Source organism: Lissotriton helveticus, chromosome 7 (assembly GCF_964261635.1).
Source record: "Lissotriton helveticus chromosome 7, aLisHel1.1, whole genome shotgun sequence".
Classification (NCBI taxonomy): domain Eukaryota; kingdom Metazoa; phylum Chordata; class Amphibia; order Caudata; family Salamandridae; genus Lissotriton; species Lissotriton helveticus.
In genome coordinates this window covers 1,597,096,024-1,597,118,416 of record NC_136068.1, presented here as the reverse complement: position 1 = coordinate 1,597,118,416, position 22,393 = coordinate 1,597,096,024, and the positions used below count along the sequence as shown (strand labels likewise).

At 46.4% G+C, this 22,393-nt stretch overlaps 1 protein-coding gene across 10 annotated transcripts in view; it reads right to left on the bottom strand.

The window, feature by feature from the left end:
• The window catches only part of MED25 (mediator complex subunit 25), a 260,000-nt gene that overhangs the window by 120,204 nt on the left and 117,403 nt on the right, over positions 1 to 22,393 (bottom strand). For all 10 annotated transcript variants that reach the window (XM_078655193.1, XM_078655183.1, XM_078655190.1 and 7 more), the window contains 7 exons: positions 19,287 to 19,332; positions 18,644 to 18,768; positions 17,638 to 17,736; positions 17,200 to 17,320; positions 9,315 to 9,471; positions 5,799 to 5,932; positions 206 to 299 (listed from right to left, as the gene is read on the bottom strand). In XM_078655193.1, coding sequence (XP_078511319.1) covers positions 206 to 299; positions 5,799 to 5,932; positions 9,315 to 9,471; positions 17,200 to 17,320; positions 17,638 to 17,736; positions 18,644 to 18,768; positions 19,287 to 19,332 — 776 coding nt within the window. The remainder of the gene's footprint in view (positions 1 to 205; positions 300 to 5,798; positions 5,933 to 9,314; positions 9,472 to 17,199; positions 17,321 to 17,637; positions 17,737 to 18,643; positions 18,769 to 19,286; positions 19,333 to 22,393) is intronic.

The window sequence follows — 22,393 nt, the reverse complement described above, 5'->3', positions numbered from 1 at the left end:
CATGTATCATGGAAAGGAAGCATGTATGTTAGGTTCATGATACTCTGGAGCAACTGAAGCAGTTGTGATTTTGTCTGGATGATGACATTTAGTGTAAGAAGGTGGTATGCAGCAGCCATGCTTGCAGCTGTCCATGGTATAGTGTTAGCAATCAGACTGTTATAATTAATCTGTGGAGGCAGACATTCACCACAATGGTACTTACAGCAACTGGTCATGCTGTTCTTTTGGTTCTTAGCAGCCTCTACAGCAGACAATGCAGCAGCCTTTGCAGCATTCAAGGAGTTCACTTGCGGTCCCTATGACAAACCAGCAAAGAGTTATTAGTAGGATAGGAAGAGAACTTTAGGAAAATCAGAAGGAGCAGGAGGCATGTACAAATAAAAATGAGTGGCCACTTCGAGGACACTACAGGAACAAAAGCACAGGGGTCTCGAAGAGGATCACTGGGGAACTTGGACGTGAGTTGATGGTTCATGGGTTGTAGGGAAAAACAGAAACGTGGCCTGCAGGGGATGTCAGATGGAATGAGTAGGGGATGGCGATTAATTCCGCTCTGCTGGTGGAGCTTGCAAAGTTTTGCCACTCTGCTTGGAGAGTGGAGTTTGGCAAATAAACTCCGCCTCCCATGAAGTTTAGCAGATCTTCCCGGAGCTGACCCACCCCTTCCTGCTAGAAGCACTTTGATTTAGGAGCGGATTGATTCTACCGGCAACACAAAAACAAAAAAAAACAAAATAGCCGGCTGTTTCCTTGCAATAATAAACGGTGACCTCTGATCCTTTTGCTTTTTAAATCTAATTGCTGCAGGTGTTGTATAAAAAAAAAAAATCAAATTAAAAAAGTGTTTTTGGGGGCGGCAGTTCTGGCTGAGGCATCTAACCATTTCGAGTATAATGGCTGCTAGTTTGAATGTTGAGCTGCTCCCCCGCCCCCTTAGGATTATCTGGGAGCGTTCTTATGTTCATGTGCACATTAGGTGCCATTTTGGTGTTATGTTGGCAAGTTCTTATAAAGCTCACGTACACCCGAGGACTACTTGTAGACTTGTCTGAACAACCAAGTCTTGAGGAGGCTCCTGAAATTCAGGAGGTCTGTATAAGATCTGATTTCGTAGGGCAGGGAATTCCAGTAGCTGGGAGCTAATACGGCGAATCTGGCACCACCCATGCACTTCAGTTTGAAGGAGGGGATAGATAGAAGATGCTTACGTGACGAAAGCAGGTTGCGTGTTGGGATGTGCTTTTGGATAAGGTTATCCACAAATTTGTGGCTCCTACCATTCAATGACTTGAAGACAAGGCAATAGGCCTTGAAGGCACATCTCTGCGGGATAGGGAGCCAATGTAGATTCCCCGTGAGGGGAGTGACATGTTGCCACCTTGGCTGCTGAAAAATCAGTCTCGCTGCCTGGTTCTGTACCAGTTGCAATTGTTTAAGTAGAGAGGGATGCCGAAGTATAATGAATTGGCGTAGTCTAAGTGGGACATAGCCATAGCTAGAACTACCTGAATTATGGCTTCCTGGTTAAGGAATCTGCTATTTTTCCTAATTTTCCTCAGTTGGTGGAAACAGGTCAAGATCAATGAGCCGATTAGAGTCCTCATTGTAAGCTCACAATTGACTGTTACTCCCAGACTTTTGCCAGAAGCAGACAGGGTGGGAGGTTGTCCTAATTCCTTAGGCCAAAATTATGGGCTCCAAGGGTTGTGTGATTCCACTGTTAGGACCAGTACGGTCTTATCTGGATTGAGTTTCAAGTGATTGCTGTTCACCCAGCTGCGGATGAACAGCATAGTAGATTGAAAATCACTGACCGATTCTGGAGAGTCACTGATTGAAAACCTAAGTTGAAAGTCATCCACATAGATAAAGGTAGTGACTTTTCTTTCCCTCAAGGCATGTATCAGAGGGAGGAGATAAAGGTTGAACAAATGTGGGGATAATGAGGAGCCTTGCGGGACTCCACATATAGGGCCCCATTAGGCTGGCGGGTGGATCGCCCCCGCCGGGGCGGCGATAGTCACCACCAGCCCGGCTAGGGCGATCTGCCGGCCATCCATGCAGCAAAGACCCCGCGCCATATTACGATGGCTGGGGGGTCCGCGGCGGACGGAAAGACCATTCGCCGCTTTTCCGCCCGATCGGCAAGTCGACCGGGCGGAAAAGGGTTCATTATGATGGCGGTGTCTGTTAGAAACCGCCAGCCATATTACAATGGGGGCAGAAACATGCATGCAGAGTTTACTTGAGGGGGCCCGTTGCGGGCCACCAGGGACTCTGGGAGGTGCACATACCCCCCCTGCATTTCAATGTACAATGTGGCAGGTACCGCACGGTGCCAGTCACGTTGTGCACTGAAAGGCCAACCTGCCTTTGTGGCATTGCGGCGGGCGGTGCTAAAAAGCACAGACGGCCGCAATGTTTCAAATGAGTGATGCGCCTGCCAGTGTGGCAGGCGCATCCTAATGGAAGGTGCGGGACCGCTGCTAGCATTGCGGCGGTCCCGATTCCCGGGGGTATGGTGGGCGGACAAAGTCCGCCACCATACTAATGCCCTTCTTAGTTTCCAACTTTGGGGCTGTAAAGTGGGCAATGCAGACTGACTGAGAACGATTTTCCAGAAAGGATCTAGTCCAGTCGAGGGCCAGTCCCAGGATTCCCGCGTCCCTGACCCAGGCGACCAATATGCCGTGGTCAACAGTGTCAAAGGCGGCGGCAGAGAGATTCAGCAGCACCAGGGCCTGTGGGGAGCCCCATCGACCTTCCGAAGTGTGTTCAATACTGCCAGTATGTCAGCCTCTGTGGAGTGTGCTGGGCAAAAACCTGCTTGATGTGGATCAAGATATTAGGACTGTTCCAGGAAGGCAGTGAGGCATCTGAGGTATGGGAGCAATGAGATAGGGCGATCATTACTCAAGATTTGAGGATTCAGACCTGGCTTCTTCAAAAGGGGGACCACAACGGCCTCCTTGAAGGTGTCAGAACATAGCCCTGAGATAATGACTTGTTTAAGAGGGATAAGGTTGGTGCAGGGAGCGCTGGGAAAACTTCACTCAAAATGCCTGCAGGATCCCGATTTTACTTTGGATAGCAATTCCCCGAAATAGCTGGTGACTTATTTTCGGAAACTGCTCAAGGGAGACAGTTTGTTGGCATGGTGGCGCATGCCTCAGGGGATGGGCATGTGGGAATGTTAGCCTAAATTGTCGTAATTGTATTGATAAAAAAAGGGGTTCAATAAATCGCATAAAATTTGAGAGGTCCTGTTACTTAAGATAAGTTACGTAAGATGGCCGCTCCAGCGGTACGGGAAGAAGCTGACCCTCTCATTCACCCATCTGCCCAGAGCTGGTGGTACTACTCTGACGCTTCTGATGGGAAGGTCTAGAAGTTTCCTAGCAGTAGCAATGGCAGCCCAGGCTTCCAGGTGAGTGTATTCTAAGTACTTCCTCAAAGGACCTTCTTTCTGTCTCCCGAAGGGACACCACCTCATGCCTCGTAGCTGTGGGTATGTAATGCATGGGTGTCAGTGGAATCTGCAACCCATGCTAGCTAGCAGTCAACATGACCACTCACCAAACCCAACACCATTTATGAGCGTTAAGCAGCACAAGTAGTTAACTGGAAAAAGATGCAGGTGAACAATACCCTGCCCCACATTATTTTAAAAAGTTGTCACAAACAAATCAGGAGCAGGAGCATTGCCAGGCTCCCGTTGCTATGCCCTCCTCACAACAGCCCATTATTGACAGCACCAGCAATACACCATTGCCTCGTCAACGAGCTATAAGCATTTACGTGTTATGCGTTTTGTGGCATATATCATGTTGCAACAACCACCACTGTTGTGGTGTTGCCGCGCCTTTTCTCTCCTTGACATTTTGTGCTACTAATGCAGGGAGGCTACCAATCGAACATGTGGTGACATTGTGCTGTAGGGCAGAGCGGAACTCCACAGAGTTTTTATACAACTCTGCAGAATTATGCGTAGTGCAATCCGCAGATTATGCCCACCCCTAGAAATTAGGGTTTACTTAGGGCGTTAGGAAGATCGGAGGCTAGAGGACTGCAGGGTTCTCTGGAAAGAGGTAAAGGGCTTAAAGAACCCTGGGGGAAATTTGTGTGGAAGACAGTGGATACGAGGCAGCTGGATACTGTGGATGGGGGAAAGCTATGTATCAGCTCAGACCACGAGCCAGTTGTGCACTGACAGGAGTGGGGCCCATAGGACAGAAAGAGACTTTATGGTCAAGGGTAGAAGGGGATCAGTCAGGAACTGAAGGCGGAGCAGAGAGCCCTGAGAACATAGGACAGCAGGTAACCTAGAGAGTAAAGGGGGAATGTTTTTCTCCAGTTCATGGAGATCTCAACACAATAGGTGTCTGATGGGAAAGGAGGTGTAAGGCAGATGCAGTCGACGTAGCTGCTGATACTGTTCGCTCCCACGCTGTTCCCCATCTCATTGTTTTTCTGTGCCTGTGACCAGTGCCGGCTTTTGGCATCGGCGATCTGGACACAGGTCCAGGGCACCAATCTTCAGAGGGCAAAAAGAACCATCTGCATTAAGGTCATGCAAATAGAAGCGCCCTGCTCTCTTGGGAACAATATTTCCTTTTAATCATTGCTAAACATACCACATATGCGTTGTTTTAACACTCATTCAGTCTCTTTCCTTGCCCTCTAATAGGGCTCTCACCCACTACCGCCACAGATCACCGCTCTTCCTCCTAACAAAACAACTTGGCACAAGCGTTTACGGAACCAAGTTGTGAGTGTAACTAGTGTGTTGGTGGGGGAGTCGTGCAGATGTTTGTGTTCAGAGGCCAGTCACAAAAGAAACCATCTTATTGCCTTGTTTTATTCATTAGCAGCAGGCAAGGGCACCACATTTCTTTCCACCAAGGGTGCTATCCGAGCAAGCACCAGCTCTGCCTGTGACCCCACCCCACACTACAGAGACTGCCACAAGCCTGTCTGGCTGCCCGTTCCCATGCAGAGAAGGAGAGAGTCCCTGGCCAGTGTAAGGGTCACCATTCGTCCGTTGAGGGGACTACCGTCAGCAGCGGACAATGAAAGTATCCATTGCTGACTCTCTGATGACCAGACCCTGCCAGTCCCTCTCTGGCCCACCATACTTTCTCGCTCGGGCCCGAGAGCCGAGCAGGGGCAGCCCTGTGCTGGTATGCTGCAGGCGGGCACGGGAAAACATACAACAAAAACGAGCTACCTGCGAGTTGTAGGGGTAGAAGATATTTTGCACCTAATGTAGCCCACACAATCATACAGCCGAAAATATTGCTGCACTTCACGTTTATGTATAGATGCATGGCATTGCTGGGGCTATGCAATCACACATGTAATCACAATGGGCATGGTAAGATGACAGAAGCAGGGAGATCAAGAAGAGCCATCTAGGAGTGTGAGAGTCAGGAGTATCCCCTCAAGGATTGCCAGTGCCCATTATTCCATTCACACTCACCTAATTGTGCTTCTATCCCACGTTTAAGACCCTTCTGTGGTTCTATGCATATACATATATCTAATATATTCGCCAATAATGAGAAGAATTTGCAATACACTAAAGGCTAGTGAAAACTGAAAGAGTGCTGGTGGCTTTTCCCCTCACCCTTCAGCAAAGATATTTAATGTAAGTAGAAAAGGACTGGTACCAGCAAAAACAGTCCTACATGGCGAGGGGCTAATCGGGAAGAGAAGCTAAGCAGAAGAAAAAACTTTGAATGGCCCTGGCAGAAGACAACTACCTTTGTCTGCAGGTAGGATACAGCTGTACATACCGGGTAGGGCTGCTGGGCTGGATTCAGTTGCTGAGGTGGAGCTGATGGGAGCTGTGCTGGTGCTGTCTGGATCTGTGGTTGAGGAATTACTTGCTTCGGTTGAACAGCCCCAGGGGTTACAGCTACACCTCCCACTACATTGCGAAGAAGAGAATGAACATCAACAGTCATATACTACCTACAATAGAAATTAGTCTCCTTTTTCCACCCTGCCCTCATTATTACTTTACATGTCCCTTATGCCTGTTCTTTTACACCCTCCTTGACACTTCATTGTCACTCACTACTTCTCCCTCCAACTCCATGTTGCACTGCACATCTTTTTTCATCCCCTCATTATCCCTGGAGACTTTGACATGAAAAACCATCTACAGGGCACCCTCCCCGTCTATTTCCCTGTAGCAGGTGGCAGGAATACATCATCAAGATATCTATGATGTTTCAGCAGTTTACCATGAGGAAAGTCCATCCAGAAATCCCCTTCCAAGTATTAAAGAATCAGATGGAAACCCTGGCAATGCAGACGACGGACTACAGCATTAGCGTACAGAAAGGCATCTTTTTAGGGACACTGAGGCAGTCAGGGGCAGCCAGGTATTATTCCAGGTAGATCTCCCTAACTGCCCCAAGGCCTGCGATGGTATTGCATTGACACTGAATTCTGAACTTATTATGCCCAGCACGCAAATAACGGCACAGCAGACATATAGACATACAGCGAATACTAGCAGAAGACAACATGTTCGGGGGCAGAGACAGGAGTCCATTTGTTTTTACTGCATTTAAGTCTAGGCAATAGATTTAGTAGGGTTAATGTTATTCTACCATGTAGTGTGTGGGTGATTTATGCAACATTCAGTATCAGTACTTATAAGGTTTGGTCTGCTGTCTGCAAACAAAGTTCAATTAATCGGACAGAGATGCTTCAGAAAGAAATAAAACTCCATGAGGGTTTGAGATCATGATATGAAGTTTCCTAAAAAGTATGTCCACAAATTCTGTAGGCCATAAACCCTTGACCAGACTAAGGGCCCAAAGTCAGATCCAAACAAATTATGGTTTTAGTTTGCAAACAGATTTGGCGTCCAGAGCACAAACTACCTGGATTCTGGTACATGGTTTGTAGTCTAGACACAGTTAGGAGAGACCAGTCAAAGATCCAACTGCTCTCAGAGTTCTTAGTTATTTCAAGAGCTGAAAAACATATCTGTGGGTCAGCACACCGCAGGACAAAAGATTTTATGAAGGTGCAAGCATCCACTAGACTGGAAGCATTCAAAATACCACAAGGTTTCACCAGTCACCACTAGGGAATAGGATTTAAGCATATGGTCCAACTGAAATAACTCAGGAACCATATAGGCTGAGGGATGGTTCCATAATTAATGCTACCAAAAGGACACAACACTGTCACATGTAGGTTAAAGTACAGGCCACAAGAGTACTTGCCTGGTTGGACACTGCAGGCTTACCACTGAGAAGATGTTCCATTGCTCCACAACCCCAGATGACATTATTCAGCATTGCTCGAGTGTTACTGTTCAACTGGATTACTAGTGTCTCATGGCTTTGAGAAGAGGCACTTCTTTCAATGAATCTCTATGTAGACCTTTAGTTGGATGAGCCTTTAAATAATATTCGGTTTAATCAGGGGCATATTCCTCTCCTCACTGGGCAGTTCAGGTTCCTCTTGCTCTGGCTAGTCACAGCTGCATGGGTTCTTGAATGTCACTCCCAACAACAGTCTGAAAGGTCTCCTCAGAGTACAGATGGAGTACAAGTTACTGGATGAAAGGAGGTGGATAGACTCCTTCTACGATGGCAGAGGCAGGAAGCATGAGCCAAACAGGGAACTTGCTTGGTTTTAATTTTGAAGTATTTCTCCAATGCGAGGAAGTGTGTCTTGACCCTTTGTTCTTGTCTTAGACTTTCTGTCACTGGAGAACAGCCCTCTACTTGGGAGATCCCCACCAGGGATGTAGGTAAAGTAGCATGCGACCTATAATAAGCTGCCACAAGTCACTTCTTGCCATCGTACGAGGAGACAGCAGTCTTCCTTTTTGTGGGTGTGGGTACATTTTGGGAAACTTTTTTGTGCACAGCTAGGCTCTCTTGTTATGGATCTTATCTAGACAAGACGAGCTTTCAGGGTGTTGAGTACACTCAGGAGTTACTGAATACATGCCAGTAAAGTGAACACCCAAGGAATTCCACCAACTTTGGCATGGCCCGTTTTTACTGTGATGACCTAAGTACTAAGTATCATTCTTACTCCGCAGTAAGTGTTTTGGGTCTTGTAGCCTGTGTCACTTTGAAATGTCATCATGCAATAGGAGTCGTAATGCCTTTTGGAATCCATGATGGAAACAAACCCCATCCTAGTCAGGAGATCTGGAAATTGCGTAACATTACAAATTATGCGCATAAATAAATAAGAACCAATTATAGGTTTGCCATTGTAATCTTCAATGGTTCACAAATTAATTTTACCCCAATAAGTAGCAGTATACTTACAGAACACATACAGCAGTTGTAGATTTCACCTGTAGATAAAGTGAAGCAATTGTATTCCAGATAGCTAGCTCCTTACCAATGCCTGCTTAACGAATTGGAAAGGACAGCTCTTCCCCAAAGCTCATGAAATGCAACTAAAATCGGTGAGCCACCGCAGACCACCCCTGGTGCCAACTTCCTGGAGAGGATTGGAGAGGCTGGTCTGTTTTGCCTCCCTAGCACTTGCAGGCAGGACTATCCTGTGGGCCATGACCCTGACACTCTCTGGTTGATGAGAACCCCATGTGGCTTGGTAGCATTCACCAGTGATGGCTAATGGTCAGGGTATGGAGCTGAGCACTGCTCAGTAGCAATGGAGTGGCTGCTGTTGGCCGGCCAGTTAAGTCAATGGGCTACTGCAATGTGGTTAGACTTTGGAGGCAGTTGAAAAATTGATAGCCCATACTGAGCTCACTTCTAAAGGCCCATTAGCTGGATCCTGTCATTTCTGGCTTCGAGCTTGACCAGGTGGTTCTCCTGAAAGCTGTCATGTCCTGCTTTTGTTAATTTAGACCGATAACCTGCAATACATTTTAGTCGTGGCACTCAAAATTAGAGTTTAATGGCAGCAGCTATGTCGGATTGAATAGAGCTCATTTGATAATTGAGCACTATGCCCCAGAAGCAATAAATGGCCACTTTAAAAGTAAATTGAACCTCCTATAATCATTTACCTACCCAAACCCATGGTAAACAATGAAGGTTGAAATATTTTACCATAAGCTAATGTATGCGAAGAGTCTGCCAACAACTGTGAGATGCCGAAGATAACTCAGCTGGACCCCTACCTGGATTACCTCATCTGTTGTCAGAATACTTAGCTTGTCTCTTTGAAACATAGGTCCCCACAGCAAAACAAGCATTTGCTAAATAAGACAGGTCTGGTGTTGAGCTTTTCGAGCCTTTGCAGACACCATTCTGACTTCAGCTGGAGAAAATGCTCAGAGACTGATTTCAACTTACATGGAAGGACCATCCCTCGTATTAGGATCATGTGCCGAGGATCCTGGCTGTAGTCTTTGGGCTGGGCTTCCAGCATACCGCCATGAGCTGCCTTTTCATACAGCATACGAAGGGCAGGTAGTTTGCGTGGAGAGATGATGGAGAAGTGAATTCCTCTCTGTAAGGGGAAAAAGCAGCACACACGTTAAAATGCACCTAGTATGTCATACAAAATGTACCCATCCCTTTGGAAATACACATGCTATATAAGGGCCCTGGGGGCCTATACACTGGCAGAGGCCTGGCTCAATGCAGACAGTGACTTGAACCCTAAATGGTAGCATTAAAATGCTGATCAAAAAAGTATGTGATTGGTTATGCCCAAATAACCTGCACAGAGAACTTGTTCAGTGCAAGGCAATTCCTTGCATCTTAACCATCTAAAGGCATCCCGTCACTGTCCTTAAGAGTCTGCGATGCAGCTTCCTTTGGGGGACATGAAGCTCTAGGATGGTGGGTGAGAGTTGTTTCTGTGGATCTTGTGTACAATGAAAATAGTTCTATTGCAGTACATATCTCATGCAAGTACATACAGGGCGGAAACCTGCAGACTGCTCCAATGATATTCACTCAAGTCAAGAGGAGAGGGGACACAGTGTGCAGTTGTGAGATTTTATTTTGCTCTCATAGAACATGTACCAAATAATGGCTGTAAAATAATAATATGAAGATAAAGAGCCATATTCAAAAATCATTCACTTCCCTACTGAATTCTAAAACTCAACAAGCACAGGGTGCCATGCTATTCCGGGCATGTTCAACAAAGTCCAATCCATGGGCATGCTAAACCTCAAATTTAACCAGGAACGGATTTCACTGATTCACAGGCCAGATATGGAGCCCATTGTATGCACCAGTTATAGATTGATTGAAGAACACTGATGTTAAGCTACTATCAAAAGTCTTTACCAACTGCCATAAACCCTTCATGGCTGCCCTTGCCCACCCTGTGCGGGTAGGTTTTATTCCAGGTAGGTGATCTAGGGCCTTGCCGCTTGAGGCAAAGAAAAAACAAGTATTTGCAATGCAAACGGTCTCGCCTTTGGGACCTTATATGTATTTAGCTATGCAGCACATTAGGCTGGGTGCTGAAACATCTACTGTTCTTTAACATGGTCGGAAAGTAAGCACCAAACTGCGTGACATGCCAGGTATGGGAACACAAGGAGAGAAATATTGCCTTTCAGCAGGAAATGGTATAGTCTAAAGCTATGTTATTAAATATAAAATCAGGGCTTTCGGTGGTCATATCTCTGAAAAGACAAGATTTGAATAAAATATTGGCTACGGGTGCTCGTGGAAGACAATTTCTATGGACTGGAATCTAGAGAATGCTAAAGTGATACTGGTATTTTACTGACCTCTGCTGGTCATTTTCTATCAAGAGGGTTAAATAGAGGCGTTTGACAGAAAAATCTAAAAAAGAAAGTCCCTTAGTAGAAAGCAAAACTTGTATTTTACTGACCTCTTCTGGTAGCTTTCTATCAAGACAGTTAAATAGAGGCAGTTGAACAGAAAAAAAACCTATGCGGAAGCAGACAAGTCCTAAGTCTGATCTCCAGAGCCCACAAAGTACATATACATATAAGTATACATATAAGTATATACTCTCCTGGCAAGACGGGCGGGGGAATTGCATGCATTTTTAGGAGCAACCTCTCCGTCACTAAAGTCACCTCCCCCTCCCTTTCCTCCTGTGAACTCCTCTGCCTCGACATCACCAGCGAGGGCAAACAAGTTTGTGCTCTACATATCATCTATCACCCGCCTGGTGACAATCTCATATTCACCCAACAACTCATGGACATGATCACTTCCAATGCCGGTCGGCAGACCACCCAAGTCTACCTAGGTGACTTCAATCTCCACTGGAACGATCAGAAAGACACAGTGGTGAATAGTCTCAAAACTTACCTTAATGCGCTTGACCTCACACAAATATGCGATAGACCAACACACGACAAAGGCTCGATACTCGATCTCATCATTGCCAAAGAGAACTCTACACAACTGGAGGCGATTCTACCCTGCGACTGGTCAGATCACCACATTATCACCTTCTTTATCAATGAGAAAGTTAAACCTAACCCGGCTCAACCAATCAAATCCAAAACATGGAAAAGGGACATGAAGAATCTTAACCCCTCTACCCTGCCTCCCCACATCGGCAATCTCCTCCTTCCCCCTGCAGGTGCCTCGGATGTTCAATCACTGACCGACCACTACCTTGACTCTATGAATACAATAGTCCATGAAGTCGCCCCACTAAAACTGAAGAGAGTCTCCACCAAAATTTCTAACCCCTGGTATGATGATAGACTCAATGACGACAGGCGTACTATGCGAATGGCAGAGCGCACCTGGAGATCGGACCCTTCAGCACTGCACCTCAAAAGGCTTAAGAACAAGAGAAATGCCTACTTCAGGAAAATAAAGCGCACAAAGTCAGACTTCTTTAGCCGCCAGTTGGACCAAGCAAAAAACAGGCCAAGAAAGTTGTTCGAACTAATGAAGACCCAAACAAAGACACAACCCTTACAATCAAACAGCACAACAAGCGACACCCCACACTGTGAAGCCTTCTCTGCTTTCTTTAAGCTAAAGACTGACAACATAAGAAATGACCTCATCATGGATGTAAGCCGATTCCACAACCACACCAGAATGGCTAACACTCAATCTAAAAACAAGGCATCTTGGCTGTACTTCGATACCTACTCGGAAGAAGCAGTACACAAACTGCTCTGCACCTTGAAGCCCTCTAATCACCTCACAGACCCCCTACCTGCGAATGCTGTAAAAGACTTCATCCCCTTGCTCCTCCCTCTCTGGACCAAAATCATCAACAGCTCCCTGCAACAAGGCCTCATACCAGACTCCCTCAAGGTGGGGCAAGTCACGCCTATACTCAAGAAACCTACAGCTGATCCGTCTGACCTAAACAATTACCGGCCCATCACCAATATCCCCACCCTGGCCAAACTGCTGGAGAAATGTGTCCAACTCCAACTAACAAAACACATTGACCAATTTGACCTCCTCAACCCTCATCAATCAGGCTTCCGAGCGAAACACAGCACGGAAACAGCTATGACGCACATAATTGATGACGCCCTTCAAATTCTTGATCGCAATGAATCCTGCCTCCTCATCCTTCTTGACCTCTCATCAGCTTTTGACACGGTCAAACATGAGAACTTGCTGGAGCTGCTAAGCACTAGAATGGGTCTTTCGGGAACTGTTCTCAAATGGTTTTCGTCCTTCCTTCACAACCGGTCTCAGAAGTTCAAGATCGACAATGTGCTATCTACACCTGTACCTGCAGATCTAGGTGTTCCACAAGGATCCTCCCTCTCCCCCACACTGTTCAACCTCGTCATGGAACCGCTCGCCACCTTGCTCCAAGCTTCCAATGTCCAATTCCAAATGTACGCCGACGACACACAACTTTACCTAAAGCTACAATCCCCGGAAGATATCAAACATCTGAACTCCACGCTTATTAACACTCAATCTTGGCTGGCCGATAATCACCTCAAACTAAATGCTCTGAAAACTGAGTTCCTACTCATCTCACCCCCGGCGAAAATTTCCCTCCACCCAAACCTGGCTCAATAACCTAACAGCACTCAATGTCCAACCTACCATCGTGGATTCGGCGAAATCCTTAGGCATCACACTCGACGCCAAGCTCAACATGCAGCAGCACGTTAGCAAAGTCACAAAAGCAGCTCACTTCCAAATCAACACACTGAGGAAAATTAAACCCTTCCTTCCTGCCGAAGACTTCAAAACTGCTGTACAAGCTTTAGTCATCCCTCGAATAGACTATGGAATTGTGGCCCTCAGCGGACTCCCGCTATCCACAACAGCACCCTTAAGAGCCTCCCTGAACGCTGCCGCGAGACTCATTACTGGCTCAAGAAAACATTCGCATATATCCCCAGACTTAAAATCTCTAAAATGGCTACCTTTTGAAGCCAGAATACAGCTAAAAATTGCAGTCATGACACACGCGGCCGTGCACCACAACGCACCCAACTACCTCGCTCAAAAGTTGTCTATATCAGGAGGTTCGAGATCCAATAGAAGTACAAAAAATCTACTCCTGAAACCTCGTAGATTCCGGAAAGAGAAAACATACAAGCGCTCCTTCTCAGGAATGGCACCCAGGATCTGGAATGCGCTCCCTCCTGAAACCAGGCTTATCTCCTCCGCTGCACTCTTCAAGAAAGAGGTGAAAACCATCCTTCTGGCCAAGATCTCCTGAACCTTATAGGTACTGAATCAGAGACTCTGCACTGCTTTGTATCACTGTTCACCTTGTCCTTTGGCACTATACTTCTACTTGATGGGGACACTACTACGCTACTCTCTTACTACCGACCAATATATGATACACGTTGGTCTACTGATTCACTCTCCCGATGCCCCCACTCAGTGTTCTCTCTATACTAAAACACTGGTATAAGCCATCCACACACCCAAGCGGTACCTGAACACCTCTGTAGTGGGTTCAATGACTTGTGCCGTCTTATATTACTTGTTTACCTGATTGTATATTGATATGTTTTATGTATGTTATTATTATCCTACCATGTTAGTGACTATTATACTGCTCCCATTATCTCTGTTTCATTCCTACTGCCCCTACCCTGTCTTTGTGAAGCGCTCTGATATCTGTAAGGATCTTGTTCGCGCTATATAAAACTTTGAATAAATAAATAAATAAATAAATACTAAAGTATATACAAGAGGTCTCGAATGCTCGACCTAATGAATGCGAGTCTACAGTGCCCCTCTCAATAAATGCTAAGGAACCTTTGATTATGTGTATGGGGTTTTATTTCTTTAGAACTAAAGGGCAAGAACAGGGTCCAAATTTGTGTCCAAGCTTTGCTGGCTTTAATGCGGGACCTATAGCCCAGATTAACTGTCAAGGATAAATGTCTAGCCTGTTCTGTCGGAAAATGGGGACCCAACAGGAAAGCCTTCTACTTAACCTCCGATTCATACTTGTGATCAAACCTGGTGCTGAAGCAATAAGGCATGAATTTGATTCACTTATAAGATCTCAAATAAATCTGCTATAAAGAGATGGCGCTCTGGTTATTCCATGTCAAACCGAATCAACATTTCTAAATTTGCAGCCTTTTCAGCATACTAGATTAACCAGCCCAAGAGTGAGGATATGCTCATGAGAAAGCAACACTTTGAGACCTAAGATTCAGGTAGTTTCCACAACATCCTAAATAGCTGTGTGTGTTGGTCAACCAAGGTCTACGTGACATGGTGCAAGTCAACATTTGCCCACTGCTTCTGAAAATATTCAATTTTTTTCTGCATTTGTCATCTTTACATTTATCATTATGGGGTAGAGACAAGGCTATAAAGAGGACCATAGCCCTGAGGCTCCAAAAGATTTTTTTGGCTGGATCCTTCTAAATGTGCCTACATTCCTTATGGAACTTACAGCAGAGCCTGAGTCTCTGTTTAAAATGTTCTTCTGGGTCGATGCTTAAGTTTGCAAAGCTGCATGTCAATGCAACATCATGGGCAATGCAGCACACATGATACTAGTATCTTATGATCCTAACACATCAGTTGCCTGCCTCACAATTGTGAATTGTGAACAATGACCACTGTAGACAGAGATCGAAAGACATTTTTCCCAAAATCTGACGCTAGTCTTTTGTACAGTGCCCCCACCACCAGAGGACTGCTGAGTCTCTAAATACTTTCCCAGAGTCTATTGCTTAGGCCGGCAAATCTGTTCCCAAACAGCTAAAAATCTGCATGTATCTAGGGAAATGGGACGTTCCTAATGGGTGAGAAACCTTTATATTGGTGACAATGGTCTGAAGCAGTTTCTCAATTTCAGACTTGCTCCACGATGGTCGGATTAAATGATTCAGGAACTGCACAGAATATGGATTGGAGACTACAGAACAACAGAAACACAACCAGCTTGTACACTGTGGATTGGCTTAACTAGTTCAGCCGGACTAAGATTAGTGCATACCTCCATACTTCGGGTGTGCTTCAATGGGGTAATTTCAGGGTTATTTGGTACCGTTAACGATGTATTATTCTCCACCCCAATGGTCAGCTTCCTTAAGTTTCACTGGTAAGAAAAGCTGTTGACCCAGTTGTGAGATGATAGCTGGGTGGACTTCCTGCATTCACATGACAAAATGTTCACTGAGGCGAGGCTGAAATGTATCTATTTCAAGACACTGCACAACTGGCATTGAACACGCCACATACTATTCTGTAAAGATTTCGGCCTGAACTTGAATTACCAAAAACAGGACTACGACTATATGCATATTTACTGGCCTGTCCAGCTCTATCATGCTGGTGAGAAACACAACTCAATGCAGGGTTGTTATGGTTTGCCTTTCAAGTTTCAGCTCTCCTAGCTCTGCTCCATGATTTGTGAGAAGTCCATGGAATTTACAACCATTAGTGTAGATGCTTTGCAACATCCTTAGCTGTTGTAAAGCTCTGTATCATAAGGAGATGGAAGATATTGAAGCACAAATGAAAAAGAAAACACAACAAAAAATTTTATACTCGTTTATGGGGTCACTCTGACGCCGGCCGGCCTCCGGGTTGTGGGCCGTAATTGGCTGTGTATTTGCTTTGGAACTGACCTTCCTGTTCCTTACATGTCAACTGACTTGATGACTGTCTTATTTGTGCCTTTTTGCTATGTACTCCACAATAAACATATTTAAAAATAAAAGGAGATGGAAGATGCCTGTAGTACTGACCCAGGAAAAGTAGTTTCAAGAAATTATGAAAATAAGCTATGAATGTTTGATATATAGACTCAAAAAACAATCTGAAATCTTTGAATATTTGAAACAGAGCATACATGTACTACATTAGTCATATGTTGTCACGCCTGCTGCAACAGGCACGATGCAGACAAATTTATTTCATACCAGCCCGCCTTCATTTGTAAGTTCCAAAAAGTCTAGAGTCTCTTCTATGCGGAAGTCTTTGGCATATTTTATTCTCTCACTTGACAGTCACAACAACCCATCAGAAGGGTAGAGCCAGTTACTTTTAATGTTGTGTGCAGGATTCCCGCATGTTTTCAGCCAACTGAATGATCTGTCTACTTGCCTTATCTGGTAAATAGTAGGGGATACAGCTCCAGGTAGAAGTCCACCAGTGGATCCTTCTTGAGGAAAGTTGGGTCTGATTTAGCAGCTTTATACCTTCTCTGCAGCCTCAGATATATTTAATTTGTTGATGGTGGTAGTTCAGGGAAAATATTAGGAGAAGCACAAGGCTATGTATAATCCTTCCAAAACAGTGCAGGCGTTTAGAAGCCATATGCTCAAGAGTATCTTCTACCATAATACATGCGCACAGCAGTAGGCCCCAAAGACCACCTATGTGCTAACCCAACAGGAAAATACTAAAAACACAGCTTCCAGATGCTAAGAGCGCCTTTCTCTACTCACTGTCAAGCAGTGAGTAGAGAAGGGCTCCAACTCTCTGTACAAACGCTTCACTGGAAGAGAGCAGTAGACTTCTCATTTGCTATCATGAAATACTTGAATAGACTTGCAATCTGGATTCTTTCAAATAACTCTACAATGGCTGCTGTTTGCCCATTTTAAAGACTAAGCTATTAAGTCTGATCTGGGAATGTGTCTGTGCTAAAGCTGGATCTTCTGCTAAGGCACGGTTTTTGTCAAGTTTTCCTTTGAAATGCTCAGCCTAAGATTGCGTTTCGGGTTTCTGAAGGACTGAACTATATTTTATTCTTAAACAGTGTTTTTTGTGTCAGAAAGCAGCAGAATAGGAGCTTATGGCATTCCATTCTCACCTCTCCGATCTTCTGTACCAGGTTCTCAGTCGTGTAGCCACAGTATGTTGTGCTCTCCACAGCTGGCAACAGGTAGGGAGGGGAGTTGCAGATAAGTATGCACACTTTGTGAGTCTGTCCTCTGAAAAGCAAAGTACAGAGGTATCAAAACCTTAAACACAACACAACAGGAAACATTTGGAGGAAAGGAAACTGTTGGACGAGCAATGTCTAGGGTAGGATGAAAAGTGATAAGATATAATCTGAGAGGGGCAAAAGAGCATGAACTGTGCATACACTCCATGCTCTCAGAGGTCTGTTCTTTCACAAGGGAAAGACCTGAAACCGAGGAAGGGAAAGTGGGTAACTTTCACTGACACGGATTACAATGAAGAGCAAAGATTTTGCAATGCTGAAAGTTTTAAAGTTAAACTCTAGTTTCCTCTTTGAAAGACTCACATCTGCTCTCTCATCTTCTTGAAATCATCAAAGAGCTGCAAGGCTGTGCTGAGACCTTCAGCAATGAGACTGCAACTCTCTCCTCCACCTCCCATGAACCTGTATGAAAAAAGCAAGCAACAAATGGAATTGGTACAGTAGCTTGTAAACACTTTTAGAGATTGCAATAAGAGCTAAACACATCTAAATAGAGGACTAGTAAAACCAAAAGCACTCGAGGCATTTCCAGCAGAGAAAAGTGCTACCGGAAAAACAAATAGCAGAGCCAAGCAACACTAAAATGTATTTGAAGAGCCAGAGAACCAAGGACGAAACCAGAAAGGCTGAAGCTTAACAAGGGATGAAATTGGACCAGCACTTTCAAATAGTACTAGAGATGGCAAAAGCAGTGTCAAACAGCCTTCACGGGCTGAGCAACTTGGGATCTCTTATATGATTTATGTAGATGACAGGAAAGAAAAAGCAGAGCAGAGTCAAACATCACCAACGATGGAACATCTATAACAAATGCTTATTTCATCACATATGAACTTTTTCAGATAGCAAAACCGGTAGATCTTCCCCCAAAAAATAAGATACACCTTAGACCCAATACAGCACAGCTATTTTAGCTACAGAATTTCAACAGCTCAAGCCTCATACAGTAAAGCTATCCCCGAGACTATGCACATTTTTTCCATGTTCAAGACTTTTGCAGCAACCCACAGCAGTTACAGCTTAGGACAGAATAGCTGGCTCTTTGATTATAAGTGCACCACATCCAGGAATAGGACCTGAAGTAGCCGAGCTATGCCTTATTGACCATGGCATTGAGCAGCCGAACTCTTCAGCTCTCGCATCACTACTTCCAATAGCAGATGAAATCGCTTCACTATAGTAGCAGTTAGCAGGCCTTACCCTTGTCTAGGGGAAGGTGCACAAAGGGGGCGGTGTGCAGATACACATAGTTTTCCAGTGAAAGCAAGGCCAAATACCCATGAAGAGTTAATGACAGGATCATACTTACTGGATGCTGTCCAGCCACATTACAAACTCATGGGCACTGCTGGTTGGGGCATGGCACTGCACATAGGATTCCGGAGCACAGTCCACTGTGTTAAAAACCACCAGGCTGTACTGGGTGCCACCATACTGAGAGAGAGAGAGACAGACAGACAGACAAGAGAGCATAAGAGGGAGAGGAGAGGACAAAAGATAAACGGAGGAGCACAACATTAGAATCAGCTCTGCTAAGGATCCTAGGACCAGCTCAGGGGACTTGGGGCAGGAAATAAGACGGCTACTGGAGTAAATGTAACCATGCTTACCTTCCTTCACAGGCCAATATGTCTTCCTGCATTCCAATCTACAGGGGTACATCTTTAGTCCCCTACAATCAAATCAACCCACAATCTACTGTCCTTCACACCACTTCTCCCACAATCTATTATTTTTTTATTTCCCTTCATCCACTATATATCACCATATATCTACCTTTAGCCTCTATCTTCCAAGTAAGGAACAGATGCTCTGTAAACAAAAGCTGCTCCCTCCCATCTTCCAAAAAACAAACTTAGCCTTCTTTCTTTGCATTCTCTGTGGCCCTATGTTCATGATCTCTGAAACAACCATTCCCAAACAAAGGCAAGGAGTAAAATGCTTCGACTCACATCACCGCCGAAATCCGTTTCTGCCGGGGGGCCCCCATTAAAGTATCTAAAGAGAGGGAGATAAAAAGAACACCTGAACCCTGGCTCTAAATCTTCACTCACCTCATCAACAGCTGTGTTTTCTGACACATGGACATCCGCTAAGAACATTCTCACACTTTCACTCAATTTCCAAATACCTCAGCATCAGATCCCCACACAAGTCTAAGCCTCAACTCAGATCCCCCACACAGATCTCAGCACCATCTCACGTAGATCACAGCATTACTTCAAACCCATCACATGATCTCATCATTACTTCAGATCCTCACACATCTCAGAGTCACCTCAGGTCTGTTGAATCACTTCCAATGTTTTGAAACCAGCTCAACAATGTCAAACTGCCTCACACATATATTGCTCCACATCCCTAACACTGCAGCATCACCTCACATTCTGTACACATTGCTGCGACGTCAGACCTCTCACATATCACAGAATTACATCAGATGAATCAGAAAGGCTCTCTATCCATCTTGTCTTCGTGCCAGGCACACCGTTCAGCTCTTTCAACACATCAGCACAGGCTACAGAAAGGAAGGATGGTTCAAAACCAGTTTCAACAGATACTGTGTCAGAAGCAGAGGCTGTACTTGCATATTCGAAGTGGTGTCCTACATGCATATTTTGATTTGGTCTTTCCCAACAGGGGTCCCCAAAAAGGTGTATTATGGGGTATTTTCATGGGGCCATGCAGCAGTCAGAGGTTACTGGGCAATAACTTGTGTGGATACGATCTGCTGCTCCTGTATATCAGAGGTACCACTGCTACTGCACTCCAACTAAATAAACAAATTACGCATTTTAGACCCTCAATCCTTCTGGGGCAGCAATTAAGCAGTTCCCTAAGAGGAGGAGTGCGAGGAATAAGAGGGTTGGTATATTATATTACCCCCAACACAGACATACACACAAACTAACAGCATAGTGTAGGACTTGGCCCTTTCCCCAGAAATTGTTCGCTTTTTACTTCCTTAGTTTAGGATGTCCCCCATTGTAATAAAAGGGTATAGGCCTTGTGTAGTGGAGATGCCCTGCGTAATGTTAAAGTAATGTTAAGGTGCAGGTGCCCACTTCCCCTAACATGGCCGCCACTGACCCCTGCTACTGCAGCGCGGTCTTTGTGGGCGCATTCTAGTGGCCAGGGGCTGGCTGGAACCCTCAAACAATGTATCCATACTAGCCTGCCAGCCTGGCCATAGCCATAGCCATACTGGTGGAACCTCCTAGAACCTCCTGGAACCTTCTGGAACAGGTGAGGTGGCACCAACTGCCATTGCCAACTGTCAACTGGCACTATATAAGGAAAGGGAGGGAAACTTTCCTGTCAGATTGAGGGAGCACAGACCTGGGGAAGAACCTACGCAGGAGTTTTAGGCAGTGGGGCCTAGTCAGGGACTTATGATACTGGGAGTGACAGGGCTTAGGTGTTGCCTTCCAAGTGTTGAGGAATCCTGAACTTACCCCCTGATGTAGCCCGGCGGGAGGGGAACCCAGAGTCCACCTGAAGGGAACTGGCTGAGGAGATTTGATACCAGCCATCAACTCCAACACCCCCCCTTCAAGGAACCCAGAGACTGCTATTTACAAGGGCGCAAGAAACATAAAGCGCCGAGAAGAAACCAAATCACCACAGGACTATTGAGAAATCAACCAGGTATTGGCGCTGTGTCGCTCCCCGCGCTCCCTGACGCCACCTGGGACCCCTTTTGCTGGTTTGCCACTGTTGTGTGGCCTGTCCTGTTGGTCCTGCTGATCTGATTCCAACTTAAATAAACAACCCAGCGCTCTCCTGCTGTCCCTGTGAGGAGCACTGAGGTACTGGAGGAGGTTGCTGCCTCGAGACGTGCTGTGCCTGCGGAGTGCTGGGATTCCCCCTGTGCCTCCCTTGAGAAGCGCTGTTATGGTAGTCTGTCCCCAAGCGCTATATCTACCCAGCGCTGTAATTGTGCCTCAAGCGCTTATCTACTGTGCCCCTGAGTAGTGCTGGAGGCTGCCGATAAAGCGCTGTGGTAATTGCCCCCAGAAAAGCACTGCCATTCGTGTCCTGCTGACTGAGCCCAGCGCCGTGAATCCCCTGGCGCTAGGCCCCTTTGAAGAGCGCTGTGTTGCCCCTTCAAGCGCTCGCCTTCCACGTCCTGTGAAGCGCTGTGGTGTTGTGGGCTGCGGCCGTCCCGCCAGCGTGAAGCGTTTGCGGCGGCCCCCGGAGCCTTGGGAGTCCGTCGCGATCACCTGGGAAGCCTCGCGGCCGCTGCGTGTCCCGTTGTGGCGGCCCTCGGTGTCAGGAGAGGGCCGCCGGAATTCTAGTCAGGCCGCACTAGGCCTCGTTAGGCCTGAAGCCGGCCTCTGCCTCACGTGACGGGGGCGCGTTCTCTGCCCCGCCCCCGTTGAGCGCCGCGCAGCCATTGGTCCTGGCTGCCGCGCCCCCAGGAGTTGCACCGTCATTGGCCGCTGTGGCCGGGCCCCTCAGAAGCCGCCTTTTGATTGGTTCCCGGGCCGTGGGTGCTACGGAAGGCCCGGGGACAGCCTGCTGTCACCGGAGGGCTCAGGAGAAGTGCGAGAGCCCCCACCAGCCAGCGTAAGCCCCGAAGGGGCTGAGGGAGAATCCCCAGGCCGCGTGAGGCCTACCAGAGGGCCGGAGCCCTCCACACCGGCTGCACACCACCACAAGAGGCCCGAAGAGAGGTAAAACACCGGGGAGGAGGGCGGGAGGTCGCGGAAGGCTCCAAGTTCGCCCCTCCCCCTGGGAAAGTTGAAGTTGGGCCCCGTTGGCCCCCCATCGGCTCATGTAAGTGCTGGAACTGGGCCAAGGCCCCAAAAGACACGCTTGGGGGTCTGGCTGGCCTTACCTGCCCTTAGGCAGGTCTTAAAAGAGTACTGTTGCGGGGCCAAAGTGTTTTATGCCCAAAGAAAGGTTGTACCGGATGAGTGGGACGTTTCACCCCTGCCTAAGGGAATTGTGGTCCTAGCCCTAATGAAATGGTCGCCTTCCGCCATGTTAATGCCTTTTGACTGTTAATTCAACCTGCTTAGTGAAGAGGGTGTTCTCAAGAAATTAAATGTTTTAC